At 38.4% G+C, this 15,755-nt stretch overlaps 1 protein-coding gene across 4 annotated transcripts in view; it reads right to left on the minus strand.

The window, feature by feature from the left end:
* Window positions 1–15,755, minus strand: part of LRCH1 (leucine rich repeats and calponin homology domain containing 1) — a 203,539-nt gene that overhangs the window by 89,566 nt on the left and 98,218 nt on the right. For all 4 annotated transcript variants that reach the window (XM_030310770.1, XM_030310779.1, XM_030310763.1 and 1 more), the window contains exon 2: window positions 14,097–14,241. In XM_030310770.1, the coding sequence (XP_030166630.1) occupies window positions 14,097–14,241 (145 nt within the window). The remainder of the gene's footprint in view (window positions 1–14,096; window positions 14,242–15,755) is intronic.

The following is a 15,755-nucleotide window of genomic DNA, read 5'->3' on the forward strand; positions in this document are numbered from 1 at the left end:
GAAAGAGAAAGACCCAGAGGGGCAAGCAGGAAAGCCTGTGACCAAGTCAAGGGAGGACGGTGCCGTGGTGTTAAATGCTGACTGGAAGCGAATTATTTTTCCACACTGACTGAGTGCCTGCTCTGCTCAAGAGCGTGTCCTAAACTCTGAGAAAACATGAAATGTCCATGAATCCTGAGACTTAACCTTTAACAAGATTAGACACTATCTCGCTGAGCTGACATCACCTACGTCCCACTTGAAGACGGGTCACGGAGTTTTCAAATGCTGTAGCGGCACATATTTCCGACTGGGTTTCTCAAGATTTAAGGCAAGACGTTAGTGACTCTTAGCAAATGAAAGTGAGACTCCCTTTATGGATCCTCCCCATGAAGTGGGGTGAAAGGGTCTCAGGCTCATCCTAATAACTCTTTACACAAGTGTCTGCCGACTTTGGGCACCTCTGTAGAATGACCCAAGGTTGCCTCTGCCAAAAATCCCGGGCTGTTCTCTCCCCTTGGTACTGCGGTCTCAGTGGTCTCTTGCTAGGACTGACGGTAGGGGAGGGACCACTATTCCTAACAGTTGGCTTCAATTCCCTCAAGATCACCTACTCGAAAAATGACTGGCCAACAAAAGTAAACGTGCTACCCTCATAGCACACACGTTGCCTCTTCAACCCTGTCCCGCCACCCGCCTGCACACAGCCAGCCTCTCACCATCTTTGGGACCCAGGCAACGAAGAGTTTCCCAATCCACAGTGAATACCACTGCCGATTTTTTTCTTCTACCTCTAGTCCCATTCAAACTGCTCATAAATGCCACGATCTAAATGAAATTATTTGGTGTACCAGGACACATCGTAAATGATTTCGAGATGGGCAGAATCACTGCTCGGGGCTTGTCTAGTATACCCTTCCGGGTTATCTCCGTTTTTCATGGTCTTTGACTTACTTTACAACCCTGTAACTTGTTCTAACACTGAAAACTGATAATACAAGTAATTTTCGTGCATAGAAACACAGACAAATTGAGGCACGTGGGTGGCTCAGTTGGTTAAGCATCTGACTTCGGCTCAGGTCATGATCTCACGGTCTGTAAGTTCAAGCCCCGCATCGGGCTTTGTACTTACAGCTCAGAGCCTGGAGCCTCCTTCAGAGTCTTGTGTCTCCCTCTCTCTCTGCCCCTCCCCCAATCATGCTCTGTCTCTGTCTCTCTCAAAAATTAATAAACATTAAAAAAAATTTTTTTTAAAGCACAAATTGTCATGAGTGCAGTGGAACTGCAACTGATTGCTGCCTTCTCACAACTATTCATAAATTCACTTCAGTAAGCCCGCTAGCGTGAATGCATGCGTGTGTTTGTGCGTGCTGCGTTCTCCTTTAAACAGGTTGTAACATCTTACTGGTTTCTTCGTTAATTAATGAACTATATATATTTATATACTATTATATATTATATACATATAATCTTTGATGGATATTATATTTGTATGAGAGTCATGATTTTTACCTTTTTTTAATGTTTATTTTTGACAGAGAGAGAGACAGAGCGGGGAGGGGCAGAGAGAGAGGGAGACACAGAATCCGAAACAGGCTCCAGGCTCTGAGCTGTCAGCACAGAGCCTGACACGGGGCTCAAACCCACAGACCGCAAGATCATGACCTGAGCCGAAGTCGGAGGCTCAACCGACTGAGCCACCCAGGCGCCCCTGATTTTTACCTTTTTAAAAGAATTACCCTTTAACGGGTGATTAGTTTCAACTATAGGGATGTGGCGTTGCAACGTTAAAATTTCAGTGCAGACAATTTAAAGACTTAGTTGCTTCAGACTTCTTGTCAAGGTCATTCTTTTTTTTCATTATGTAATATAGAGCTCTCAGAACCTCTGAAAAAATCCTCTCACCCCCTCCAAAAAAATTCCAATCCTATAAAGGAGTTAGGGAAAAGAAAAAAGAAAAAAAATCTTATGAACAAATGTCTTAAAAATTAACAATTGTTTGAGCACCGGTGATGACATATATATTATTTGTACTTTGCAGTAATTTTTTCTCAAAAGAAATTGCACATTTTATTTGATAGGTAATAAAAAAAGTAAAGTTTTTTTTTTTTTAAGTACTAAATGAGAAAATAAGTCAGTTTGGATGGCACCTCTGTGTAACACACTTTATGCTTTAGTGTTTCCTGGGCCTTTCTGTCTTCTACTTGTATTTCATTTTTTCCTTCAATACATGGAGTCCATACAGATTACCTGGGCTCTGAATATAACAACATGAAGGGACATACTTTTTAACCTCGTCCTTTTTTAGGCATGAGGTCAGTTCTTAAAGGAGTCAGTGGGTGATAAAAATTCTTCTAAATTAGTGTTTACAAACTGGTGTTCTGGAAAGCACTGTTCTGGGAGATGCTAAACGGTAGGTCTCACAAAAAAAGAGGGGAAGAGTTCTGTGTTGCTTGGAGACATATAGTGCAGATTAGCACAATACATGGACTTTGGGCTTTTTTGTTTGTTTGTTTGTCTGTTTGTTTGTCTGTTTAAGTATACCTATATCCGACAGAACACTTTTCCATAGAATATACTTTGGGAAAACAATGTTTTATTTATTCCTTAATTGATCCAATGGCATCACTGAGGTTAGAAATAAGTAACTGTTTTTCAACCCTCTATGGAGTCTGGCGAGTAAGTTTCCTCCAGATGTATTATTCTCTATTCATGAACAGATGAATTAATCACTGAGTGAAAGGGGTCAATTTTCTTATGTTATTTTCACATTCCTTTCTGCTATGGCTTGCCAGCTGCCAAGAGGGGTATCAGAAAAACACTGCCTGATTTCATAAGGTTAATGTGGGTATGCTTAGATTAATAGATAACAGTTCCACATGATCCAACTCTGAAAGTCACCCAAATCTTCTGGCTATTTTCTTAACCGTTCACAGAGATTATCCCATTCTACCTGTCGTGACAGTCCATCTGGTCCAGAGAGTATGAAGGTGTTCCAAGAAATGGCAGGAGGTGAAAAAACAATGCCTCACAGAATAAACTCTGTCACCTAAACATTCTATCCCTTGAATGCTTCCAGATAAAGAACCACAGAATATGTATTTATTCTTGACTTAACTTATCTTCCCTGGAGAAGTCTATTTATGATTATTACGCATGCTGAAATTCTTGGCTGCATTACTTTACCAAGATCGCCCCTCCCTGAGCTCTCACAGCACAGGTATTCTTTTCAGAAGTAGGGTAATACTTTTACATCATATTCTACAATTTTTCAGCTACTACAGTCTATTTTTTTTTACTTTTGAAAATGAAGCAATGCATTTAGATTTGAATTGGGAAGCTGAGAAAACCAAGACTGTCTTTTTCCTCAAAAGCAACTCTTGTAAAAAAATTTTTTATTTGTCCTGTTACTATCATTGTTACTAACAAGCAAATAAGAACAGCAAGGAAACCAAAGCGAAGCCCTGGACTGGCCCTCACACCTCCAGACTGCAGTCAAAACCCACTCACCTTTAAAAAGCCCTAATTCCTTGTTTGGAGGTTCTAGCAGGGGAACACAGCTACTCACATACCCTTGACCGAAGAACGGTCCTCCTCTATCGGAGAAGGTTGTCCTCTTTGATCCAGTGTGCAGCTTTGGGAGGGACGCACATGGAGCGGTGAGGGAGGAAGGGGACACCCGCCTAGCCAGCCAGATCAGCCAAATCAACGCTGGCGATCAACAGGGTGACAGATTTGCAAATGCCATAAAGGATAAAGAGTTAGTATCCAAAATCTATAAAGAACTTACCAAACTCAACACCCAAAAAACAGATAATCCAATGAAGAAATGGGCAGAAGACATGAATAGACACTTTTCCAAAGAAGACATCCAGATGGCCAACAGACACATGACAAGATGCTCAACGTCACTCATCATCAGAGAAATACAAATCAAAGCCACACTGAGACACCACCTCACACTGGTCAGAGTGGCTAAAATGAACTACAGTAGGAAACTACCTGTAGGAAACTACAGGTGCTGGCAAGGATGCGGAGAAATGGGAACCTTCTTGCACTGTTGGTGGGAATGCAAACTGGTGCAGCTGCTCTGGAAAATGTGTGGAGGTTCCTCAAAAAGTTAAAAATAGAACTATCCTATGACCCAGCAATAGCACTACTAGGAATTTACCCAAGGGATACAGGAGTGCTGATGCATAGAGGCACATGTACCCCAATGTTTATAGCAGCACTTTCAACAATAGCCAAATTAAGGAAGGAGCCTAAATGTCCATCAATTGATGAATGTATAAAGAAGATGTGGTTTATGTATACAATGGAATACTACTTGGCGATAAGAAAGAATGAAATCCTGCCATTTGTAGCAACGTGGTTGGAACTGGAAGGTATTAAGCTGAGTGAAATAAGTCAGTCAGAGAAAGAAAGATATATATTTTCACTCATATGTGGACCTTAAGAAACTTAACAGAAGACCATGGGGAAGGGGAAGGGGAAAAATAGTTACAAACAGAGACAGAGGGAGGCAAACCATAAGAGACTCTTAAATACAGAGAACAAACTGAGGATGGATGGGAGTGCGGTAGGGGAGAGGGGGGAAATGGGTGATGGGCACTGAGGAGAGCACTTGTTGGGATGAGCACTGGGTGTTGTATGTAAGCGATGAATCATGGGGATCTACACCAAAAACCAAGAGCACACTTTACACACTGTATGTTAGCCAATTTGACAATAAATTACATTTAAAAAAAAAAAAGCCCTAATTCCATCTGACCCTCATGTTAAGACAGCAGGGAAGAAGGTATGGATGATGCTAACTAGGCAGAATCCAACAAGGAAAGGACTGAAGATAAGTCAAATTCTCGCACACTCCAATTTAATGAGGCAAAGGCTTCAAGACTTGTTCTCATCTAATTTTATAATAAAATGACTTAACTCATAGAAATTCGGTATCAAGTCAAAGTTCGTTTTTAGCCAACCACCAAAGTATACTATTACAAGGGTAAGAGAGGGCATCAGATCTCACTAAGAAGCCACAATACAGAGTTCTTTCACTACACATTCCAGTCACTGAGACTCTTTTCCATTAAGGATCCCACAATACTACAGTTTTTTCCTGCTTTCAAAGTAGTACTGTCCTTCCACTCTCAATATGTTTAAACACTTTTTTTTATTTGAAAACTATCCCAAATTTAAGAAGTGAGAAAGAATGAAAGAGCTAAGTTAACCAATAGGGAGTACCCAAAGTAGGCAGAAATAATAGAAAAATGGAGGAAGGGGCAATATGCAAAAAAGACAAAGACAATGATGAAATACATGAATCTTCAGGCTCAGAGAGCAAAACAAAGTTTATAGCTAGGTAAATCAAGATAGAGCTATACATAACATAGAAAAAAATAGAGAGCCACAAAGATAAAAAGAAGTTAGGAGGAGAAATCAAAAGGAAAAACATAAAAATTCTCTACAAGCCTAAATCATTTGGATTAGCGAAGGATTTCTCTATAGCAAAACAGAGGCCAGAAAACACAGCATCTCTGAAATATAACAGAAAAGAACTGTAACTTAAAACTTTACACTAATACAGCCTGAAGTTTTATCCCAAGAACTGAACCTTCCTTCAACAATGAGGTGAAAAGACATTTCAGAAAAAAGACTGTATTTACCACAAACATTATCACTAAAGAAACTTCTTAAGAACGCATGCTATAAACAAAGAGATTCATCCTAAAAAGAGTGAGATAAAAAGCAGAGAATCTGGTAAAAAATATAGGTAAGTACAAATAAGCATCAGTTCACTCAAATCAAGGTAAAAAGCAAGAGGGACCTAAAATATAGAATAAAAATAATATACGTTTGCAGAGGAGTGGTTGCCATTAAAGCTTTCTGTGAATGTTATCAATTTGGGGAGGATGAGAGAGGCATTTTTTACCTTTAGATCTTTAGGCTTTTGCAATTTATAGGTAACCTTTCAATTAAATGTATAAAGATATAATGACAAACTTCTAAACCAGAGAAAGAAAAAAACTGGAATAAACAAAACTTGGAATATTCAATAGAAGCTAGGAAAAGGCGGGGGAAAAGAAGCAAAGATAATCTTGACAAAATACAAAGTAAGAAGAAAAATATAAATCCACATACATACGTACCTAAACCAAGGTTGAAAGGTTGAAAACGAGGAAGTGAAAACATGTATGTGAGCAAAAGACACCAAAAGAAAGCTAAGACGGAACGATTAATTTCATATACAATAGACTGTAAGTCAAAAAAAAAAGCGTTTTAGGGATAAAGTGAATCACTACACAATGATAAAACTTGCAGTTTGTAAGAAAGACATACGCTTTGGAACTTGGGCTCAAAATACCTGGCCTATAACTTGGTCTTAAAATACATCTATTAAGAATTGATGGAATTACAGGGGTAGAAACCAACAGATCCACAATCATCCTATTTTGCTTTTTAAAGCCCATTTCTCAGTAACAGACATACATTAAACAGGCAAAACGTGTTAGGGTAAAGACAAGATGAGCTGCATACTTAATGGATTTACTAGAATCCACATACAACACTTAGAGGACATACATACTTTCAGAATACTTACAAAATTAACTACATACAGGCTACAAAGCAAATCTCAACCAAGGTAGAGAATCAACATCAGACAAAATATTTTCTAAACACGGTGCGGTAACATTAAAAATCAATTATAGAAGGTAACTTGAAGAATCTACTCTATAGCAAATGCATGGGTCAAAGAAGTAATATTGAAAATTAGAAAGGTTTGGGGCGCCTGGGTGGCTCAGTCGGTTAAGCGTCCGACTTCGGCTCAGGTCACGATCTCGCGGTCCATGAGTTCGAGCCCCGCGTCAGGCTCTGGGCTGATGGCTCAGAGCCTGGAGCCTGTTTCCGATTCTGTGTCTCCCTCTCTCTCTGCCCCTCCCCCGTTCATGCTCTGTCTCTCTCTGTCTCAAAAATAAATAAACGTTAAAAAAATTTTAAAAAAAGAAAATTAGAAAGGTTTTAAGAGTGATTTAAAAAATACCACACATCACAACTTATAGGACTCAGCTACAGCGCTACATATAGGGAAATTCATAACCTTAAATGCTCCTATGAGATTAATGAATGACATACCCTAAACTCTAGAAATTAGAAAAAAAATAAACATACAAGAAAATAGATGGAAATATGACAGATAAAAATCAGAAACTAATGAAATAGAAGATAAAAACCCAAAAACATTGGTCACTGAAATTAAAAGATGATCCAACAAAAAAATACACAATCAAAACAGACAGACTTCTAAAAAAGGGGGGATAAAGGAACACAAATCCACAGTATTAGGAATTTGAAAGGCAAACCAACTACAGATACAATAGAAATGTGTAAAATTACAAAAGTCCTCCTTTATTTCAATATTTATGTTGGTCTCCTGGACAATTCTCTAGCAACTATTTTTAAGACTATGAAACTGTCCTAAAGGGCATAGTTAGCATCAGACAAAATAACAAAGGTGAAAATGTCAGGCAAACTATAACAAAAATCCACACCCTCCTCCTTGTGTATACGCTCTTTTTCTCTTTCCCTCTTCTTGATGACAGTACTTGTCACTGCAAACTGCAATATTCTTAGAAGAAACAGAATAAGCTGATTCTTGACGAAATGGCAATGTTTCAGAGGGTTTTTAATCTGTCTAGCTAGAAAAATAAATTAATTTGCACCTTGTTCGTTTTGACTTGCAGAAAAAAACTTTGAGAATTACTAAATACAAAACATCTAAATAATGAATTAGCCGTAGGTATTTACCCCATTTTCGGAGGGAAAATCTTCAGCACAAAGATCTTACAAATTTTATTAAGATCAGAAGCAGAACTGAAAACAGAATCAACACATTCTGACAGCGCTCTAGCCATCAAAGCCATAATGTCCCTTTTGTGTCTCTCTGTTCCTGTTTAATACAAACACTGATCTAAAACAACATCTATTATCAGGTGACATGTATAATGGAAAAATCCTCTTTGGAAGTCTTGCCAAGTATGAACTATACTAAAAGGAATGGGATCTGGTAAGAAATATCCTACTATTAACTCATTCACCCTTAATAAAGCCTGACAGCTACCAATGCCAATGTACAGAATTTTACAGGTGCTACAATTTATAAATATATTAAAAATTTTAGAGACCACTGTCTCTAGGTTCTGCCTTGAAAACAAATGCCCAGGGGCGCCTGGGTGGCGCAGTCGGTTAAGCGTCCGACTTCAGCCAGGTCACGATCTCGCGGTCCGTGAGTTCGAGCCCCGCGTCGGGCTCTGGGCTGATGGCTCAGAGCCTGGAGCCTGTTTCCGATTCTGTGTCTCCCTCTCTCTCTGCCCCTCCCCCGTTCATGCTCTGTCTCTCTCTGTCCCAAAAATAAAAATAAACGTTGAAAAAAAAAATTTTTAAAGAAAACAAATGCCCAGTGGGCACACTAGAAAAGACAAGGCTTAACCCATACACTGTTGGTCATACTATTGATGAGTCTGGTGGCCATTTCCAACTCTAGCATTCTACAAAAAATATCTTCAAATTTTAAGATAATGCTTCCAAATTCCAACATGGTTTGCTGTGTTTTGGTGTCTTCCTGCTGATCTGTCATTTGATAAAACACAGCCTAGCTTCCAAAGGTCAGTTCCAAAATAGCTCATTTTCCCTTTGAAAATAAAGTAAGACCTTCATAAAAGGATTTGGGATACACGTTTGTCTTGAACTGAACAAGTCTCCTCCCCTTTTTCAATGTAGGAAGACGCCATCAATTTTCTCAGTTTCTAGAAAGAATAAATGCTATCTTACAGTCAAGACCTTCAGAAATGTCAGTGGCAAGGCCAGGAATACAATTAAAATTCTTAGGAATAAAAAATTAATTCAGTTCACAACCAAAATATAAAATCTGTGCTAAGCACGCAAGATGCTTCTCCAAATCCTTCAGATAGTGAGCTATTCTTAGGATTAAAGATTATTTCTCAGAAGGACCTCCCCAAACCGCACCCCCCCACCCCACCAAAGGAATGTAGGGATACAGGTTATATGGCCATCAGGAAGTTGGCTCTTTCTGCACATTGTTTAGCAGCCAAAAAGGATGCCAGGCTTCAGAAAAAGCATCCAAAACAGATTCCTTTTATGGTATGATAACATTTTGCTCAAGAGCCTGCCCTTTCCTTCACAGGCAATGCCTCAGAAACTATTCCTAAATAGACTGATAGACACAGGGGGGCTTCTAATGAAGAAGCCAGCTCCCGATGTGCGTGTTTCACCCTCGGAAAGTAAAACCACTCACCAGGAGTTCTGGAAGCAATATGATCAGATGCTGTAAAGAACTTCCATTTTTGGCAGTTTCTATTCCTGAACCTCTCTGAGATGAAACTTTTAAGCTAAAGTCCCTAGTCTTAGACTCGTAACACCCCTCTGTTGCCAAGCGTTTTGCTAGTCCGGGTTATTCTATTTTCCTAAGGTACATTTTCTCCATGGGTTTAATCAACAACAGCCTCTCCAGCACCTTAAAATAGAGTTTAAACTTTGAAAGGCTTTCCTGTGTAGCTCAGGTTCAAAGTGTTTGTTCTCTATAGGAACAGCTCTTGCTTGATCGTTTTTATTGTTCTTGGCCACATTTCTGGGATTAAGACACTTTATAACAGGAAGAAACACAGTGGCACCTACACTAAACTAACATAACCTTCTGTTGTGAACACCAAGACGCAGAGATTAAAAGCCCTGAGACTTCAAACACAGGCTACATAAACAGCAATAAATTAGTATTTTCCACGAGTCTGACATTTCTATCATGTGGGAAGACGCTGAAGTGTTTTTCACTGTATTTCACAGTGAAGAGTTTTATCTTGCATGTGCTAATTACACCCATCTCTAGTCTAAGACAGGAATCGGGTTTCTGGCACTAAGCAGCCATTGACACTTAGAGATAACATCTCTGAGACATCCCTTCAGCCAAGAAGCTGTGTAGGCAATGGGGAGTACCACCACCACCACCATCAGCTCCATTGTCATCCTTACCACCATCACCATCAAATATTTATGGCTGTTTCCTCTGCTGAAATGCCCAATATATCCCACAGGGTGTGATCAATTTTGAATGTTTCCCGTCAATGCAAAGTAGCTTCATATGGCATCTCTCCTACTTTAAAACATACAGCACTAGTGAGTTCTATATGTGATTTATTAAAAAAGAGAAAAAATTAAAAATACAGTGAGACCGTGTTTAATTTTAAGGATAGAAACACGCAATCTGTGAAAATCTGAAAAGCAACATCTCTACACTATTTTATCTAAACAGCTCTTTACTCGTAGTTCACAGAAATAAGAGGAAAAACCCCTGAGCACTATGGAAGAGAAAGCAGTTTCAGGTACTGATTTGTAAAGTCTGATGAACGTGCCTATTTGCTAAAGTTGTGTCAGAACAGGCTACAGCTGACAGAGTCCGCATTAAGTGTGTGCCTAAAAGCAATTTACAGTTGGTCTTTAATTTTCTAAAATTGATACAGATTTCCCCGATACCTCTAGACTGGTGATGAGGTCGTGATTTGATGATACACTTCTGTCTAGAGTATAAGCTTCTTCCTTTGGCATAATCCCCCATTTGTCACAGAAAAAAAAAAAAAACTGCACGAAGACAACTCAGTTCTTCTACAACGCAGTATGTCTGCGGCTTCCTGAGTCCCCTGCTTCTTTTTCAAGTACACAGATTGACAGCCTCTCTTCCAAAGGCCAAAGTCAACAGGAGTCCACTATGCCCCTTCACCATACCCAAAAAGAAATAAATTTTATTTCGTTGACTTGATTTTCATGAGGGGTAGAAAGGAACTGAAAAGGCCACAGTGCCCAATCCTGGATATTGTGGACGGGACATGTATCATGATCCCACACAAGCACAATATTCTAAATGCCTTCCTGGTTAGCGGCACGACGGTGGCGAGGAGTGGAGTAGGAATTTGAGCACGAGAAGAACTCACACAGACTACACTATTGTGTGGATGATGCCACTCAACATCTTAGAAGAGATCATGATTTCGTTAGATGCCACTGGTATTTTCCAGGCATCATTATGTATTTGCAAGTAATATTATGTATTATATATTTGCAGATAAACAGATGTGACAGTCATCTACTATTTTACAAGTTACAAATAAATCTTTTAGGCAAACACAACATTGTACCTCAAATCACTATCAAACACAAAAATAACTCAATTGCAAATGGTCCAATTCTTAGAAGACCTATTCCAACTAAACCCAATAAATTGGGAATTAAAAGTCTCTATAATTGAACAAAGGGCCCATCTTCCTGGTCACTTTAAAGCTTTCCCTACGTTATTTTATGTTACACATTTATACTTGTGAAGTAAATTTAAAAAAGGGTATCAAAAATAATTACATATACATATCAAAAATAATTACATATATATGTATATGTATGTATATATATATATACACACAAGCATACACACACACACACACACACACACACACACACACACACACAGGACCTGGCTTTCAAAGAGTTTAGAGGATGTACTTACGTTTTCATATACCCTGATACAACACCTAAAAAGTAAGAGACATACTTTTTTCTTAATTTTCTATATGTAGCTCTCAATTCCTTTAAAGAGTCAGGATTCAGCACTACAGAATAGGTATTAAAGCATAGAGATGTGAGCAAAGAAAGACAACACAAAACAAAAGTGATCTATATAAAAGGGGAAAAGGATAGAGGCAAACGAGAAATTAAGCAGACAGAAAACAACATTTAAAGAGTTGGGTGTTCAACAACCCCTTTCTTTCTTTCTTCTTCCTATTACCTAGCAATTCACCACAAAACTGTCTGCAATATACCCACATTGTTCCTCTTCAGCATCATCAGTCTCAATGACTCTGTTCTTGCCCTTAAAGGTTCTGAAATCCATACTTCAATACATCCTTTCTATCATCTGAAGACAACAATGTTACTCTACTCTCAACTAAGCTCGACATGAAAATCATCATACCAAAACCAATTATATTAATGCTTTTAAAACCTAACATAGGGGCGCCTGAGTGGCTCAGTTGGTTAAGCATCCAATATTGGCTCAGGTCATGATGATCTCGCAGTTTGTGAGTTCAAGCCCCGTATCAGGTTCTGTGCTGACAGCTTGGAGCCTGGAACCTGCTTCAGATTCTGTGTCTCCCTCTCTCTCTGCCCCTCCCCGACTCACTCTGTCTCTCTCTTTCCCTCTCAAAAAATAAACATTAAAAAAAGTTTTTAAATAAATAAAACATAAAGGTTAAGATTAGATTATTTTAGATTTATAGAATTCTATAGTTTATATTATCCCAGAAGAGTTATGTCATCTATACCCAAAAGTTTCTCATTGTATATGGACTTAGTGTAACAATGCAAAGGTAAATCTTCTTATTTGTTACATGTAGCACTGCTGGATGTGAAAATGCCACAGCGGGACAGATACAGGTAAGTAAAGTGAACACACCAACTGTATATGCTCTTGGGATATTTCCTCCATGCAGATTGGAATCAGAGGGCAGACGTTTCAGGGAAATAGTGAACCAAACTCTGTAGACACCACTACGTTGGCTCCATCCAGCAATTCCAAGGAAATTAACATTCTGCTGTTACGGAAATAGTTTAGACTGTCTCACTCAAGAAAACTCAAAATGGTCAGATGAACTAGAAACCTGGAGAAGTTGAAAGTAAGCTACAGGAGTCTCTAGAGATTATGCTAATAGTAATTTACATCTCATTTACCAAAAAAGTAGTAAAGGCCACTTAAAAACATGAGTAGGACTTTATGCACATATAATGAAATGCAACAGAAACCCACTCTGACTGCAAAGAAAGCAAGAGAAAACCCCAACTCTCAGTAGCTAGCTTAAAAAAAAAACTAAAAAATAATTGACATTATTATCTATCACAAGTTAATGCTATATCTGGTTCACTGGGAATTTTGCACTTTAAAGTTTGGTATGTTTGTTACACAGCACAAGCCTTGCTAATCAGGTGCTGCTCTTTACACACCAAGATAATGCCACTGACATGAGTGAAGGCTTTGCTCAGGCTTGAACTTTGGAACCTTGCTTTTTTTGCAGAGATAGATTTGATATAACAGCTCCTGTCTCCCTCCTGACGTCCAGTATGAGTCAAGGAATTAGGAGACAAAGAGCCAAAACCTAGCCAGAGCAGCTGATAGTCAAGAAAAAAGTAGCTTATTTTCTTAACTTCAGAGCTACTCAGGGGCATTAATATGTGACACTGTGCTGTGTGTAATTAGAGAATCAACACAGACCACCAGCCTGTCCTCAGCAAATGCTGACCTAACTGAATGGGGTTACAAAGACAGCAAACTTCGTATCTTACTGGAATTGCTCAGTGCTCTTGAATTTTCTCAGGTGGCCAAAAAGGAACAGGCTCAGACAGTACTAAGTAGAAAATCCAAAGGTACAAAAACTCCCAAAGACCAGCAAGGTCCCAACGGGTCAAAACCTCTAAGTTCTTTTTTCGCTTCCTTTAGCCCTCCTCCTCCCAAAACTACACCAATACCCAAAGACCATATACCAAGCACCAAAGAGACGAAAGGTATAAATGCTGCCATATAAATTACTGTAGAAAAACTAAACACTAGTATGTTGTCATGTTGACATTCAGAGAAGTCTAGCACCAAAAACAGTATGAATGGCACTACAAATCTATTATGGAAGGTAGTTCTTTAAAAAATCCTTGTATGGGGCGCCTGGGTGGCGCAGTCGGTTAAGCGTCCGACTTCAGCCAGGTCACGATCTCGCGGTCCGTGAGTTCGAGCCCCGCGTCAGGCTCTGGGCTGATGGCTCAGAGCCTGGAGCCTGTTTCCGATTCTGTGTCTCCCTCTCTCTCTGCCCCTCCCCCGTTCATGCTCTGTCTCTCTCTGTCCCAAATAAATAAATAAACGTTGAAAAAAAAAAAAGTATTATTAAAAAAAATCCTTGTATGATTTACTTCAAAAGATGATCAGGAATTGCCAAGAAGAAAAAGCCCTGGTAGAAATGGAAGCATCATTATTTGGGGTTCTTTTTCTGTGAATTTGATAACAATCTTTATAGACAACCTACCTCAAGTTTAAGTAAGTCAGCATCTGTAGATTAATGATCGCCTCAGGAATGACTCTGATGCAATTATGATACAGATTAAGAATTTCCAGTGATACAAAATGGCACAATTCCATTGGGACTTCGACCAGTCTGTTTTTAGATAAATCTATGAAAAAAGGAAAGAATGTTTTGTCAATAAATCTTCACCACAATCAAATACAATTATCAACTATCAATACTTTTTTTCCTTAACATGTTTTAAAATAAACATAATCTAAATTTTTGGTAGCTCTGTTACTCCAGGGTTGATTTCCTTTTCCCGGCATATTACCCAATTTATATGGAAAAGCCAAAATATTGCTGCAACAGTTTTAGCTTTTTATATTAATTTGGAAATGCAGGCCAGATAGAAGGCCTCAACTGAAAATTATTTCAAAGTCATTCTCCCCTAGGGAAGCATGAAAGCTGTATCCCTTAATATACCTGAATATTTAATATTTCGTTTATTTAATTCAATTTTGTATTCATAACATGTATTGTCTCTTGGAACATGTCTTTTATAACCTCCGCAAACACACACACACAGACAACTAAACAAGTATTTCATTCACTAGCATCACTGAGTACCCACAATGTGTAAGACCAAGATAAATCAACGGTGTCTCTCTTAAGGACAGGCACTGTGCCTGCCACATGACCAGCAATAAAACTGAGCTCTCTTGGCCAAGGATACCAAAGACCTTACTAATGGTGGTCTACAGAGCAGTGTAAACACACAGCATGGTTTACAATACTACCATGTCAACAATAAAAATATGGAATAGTCCGTAAGGTCTAAATATGGGAATGGTAGACATAACCAAATACAACAAAAGAGCTACCACTCTTGAAAACTCTAACTCGACATCAATCATCTCAATCAGGCTGAGCTGACTGAGGAAGGACTCAATCAGTACGAATGGAAGATGTTTCTTAAATAATATATCATATATACTTAAAGAATCACACTCCATTAAAAAAAAAAAAGAATATTGAAACAGGTCAATACTCTAACAAAATAGAAGTCAAAGGGATATCCTCCTGACTAACCCGCCAAGAAATAAAAACATAAAGAAACAAACACGGGCCTCGATGGCTTCAGGGGTGAATTCTAAGCAGGTTTAAAGGGACAATTATGCTAATATTCAAACTATTCCACACAAGGTAAAAGAAGGTAAGTTTCTAAATACTTATTTGAATAGTAAGGTATAGTATTGATACCAACGCCTAACAAGTATCCAAAAAAGAAACTATTTATGAATCTCCCTTCTAACTACTGATGTAAATCCTAAGTTTAAAAATTAGCAAGCAGAATTGAGCAGTACATAAAAAGATGAACATACTATAACTATGTGGGATTTATTCTAGGAATACAAGGATTTTGTATTATTTAAACAATTCACTATATAACTAGAGTAAAGGCAAAATCGCTTATGATCACCTCCATAGATACTTAACAGGTATTGATAAAATACTGAATACATTCTTTTTCAAAAACTACTTTATTGAAGTATATCTTCTATATCATAAAACTGACCTATTTGAAGTGATCTCTAGCAACTTTACCAAGTGGAACATCATCACCATAAATCAGAACATTGTTTTAGAATATTTATATTTGTTCTTAATGCAATCACTTAA

The sequence above is a fragment of the Lynx canadensis genome, chromosome A1 (assembly GCF_007474595.2).
Source record: "Lynx canadensis isolate LIC74 chromosome A1, mLynCan4.pri.v2, whole genome shotgun sequence".
In the NCBI taxonomy this organism is placed as follows: domain Eukaryota; kingdom Metazoa; phylum Chordata; class Mammalia; order Carnivora; family Felidae; genus Lynx; species Lynx canadensis.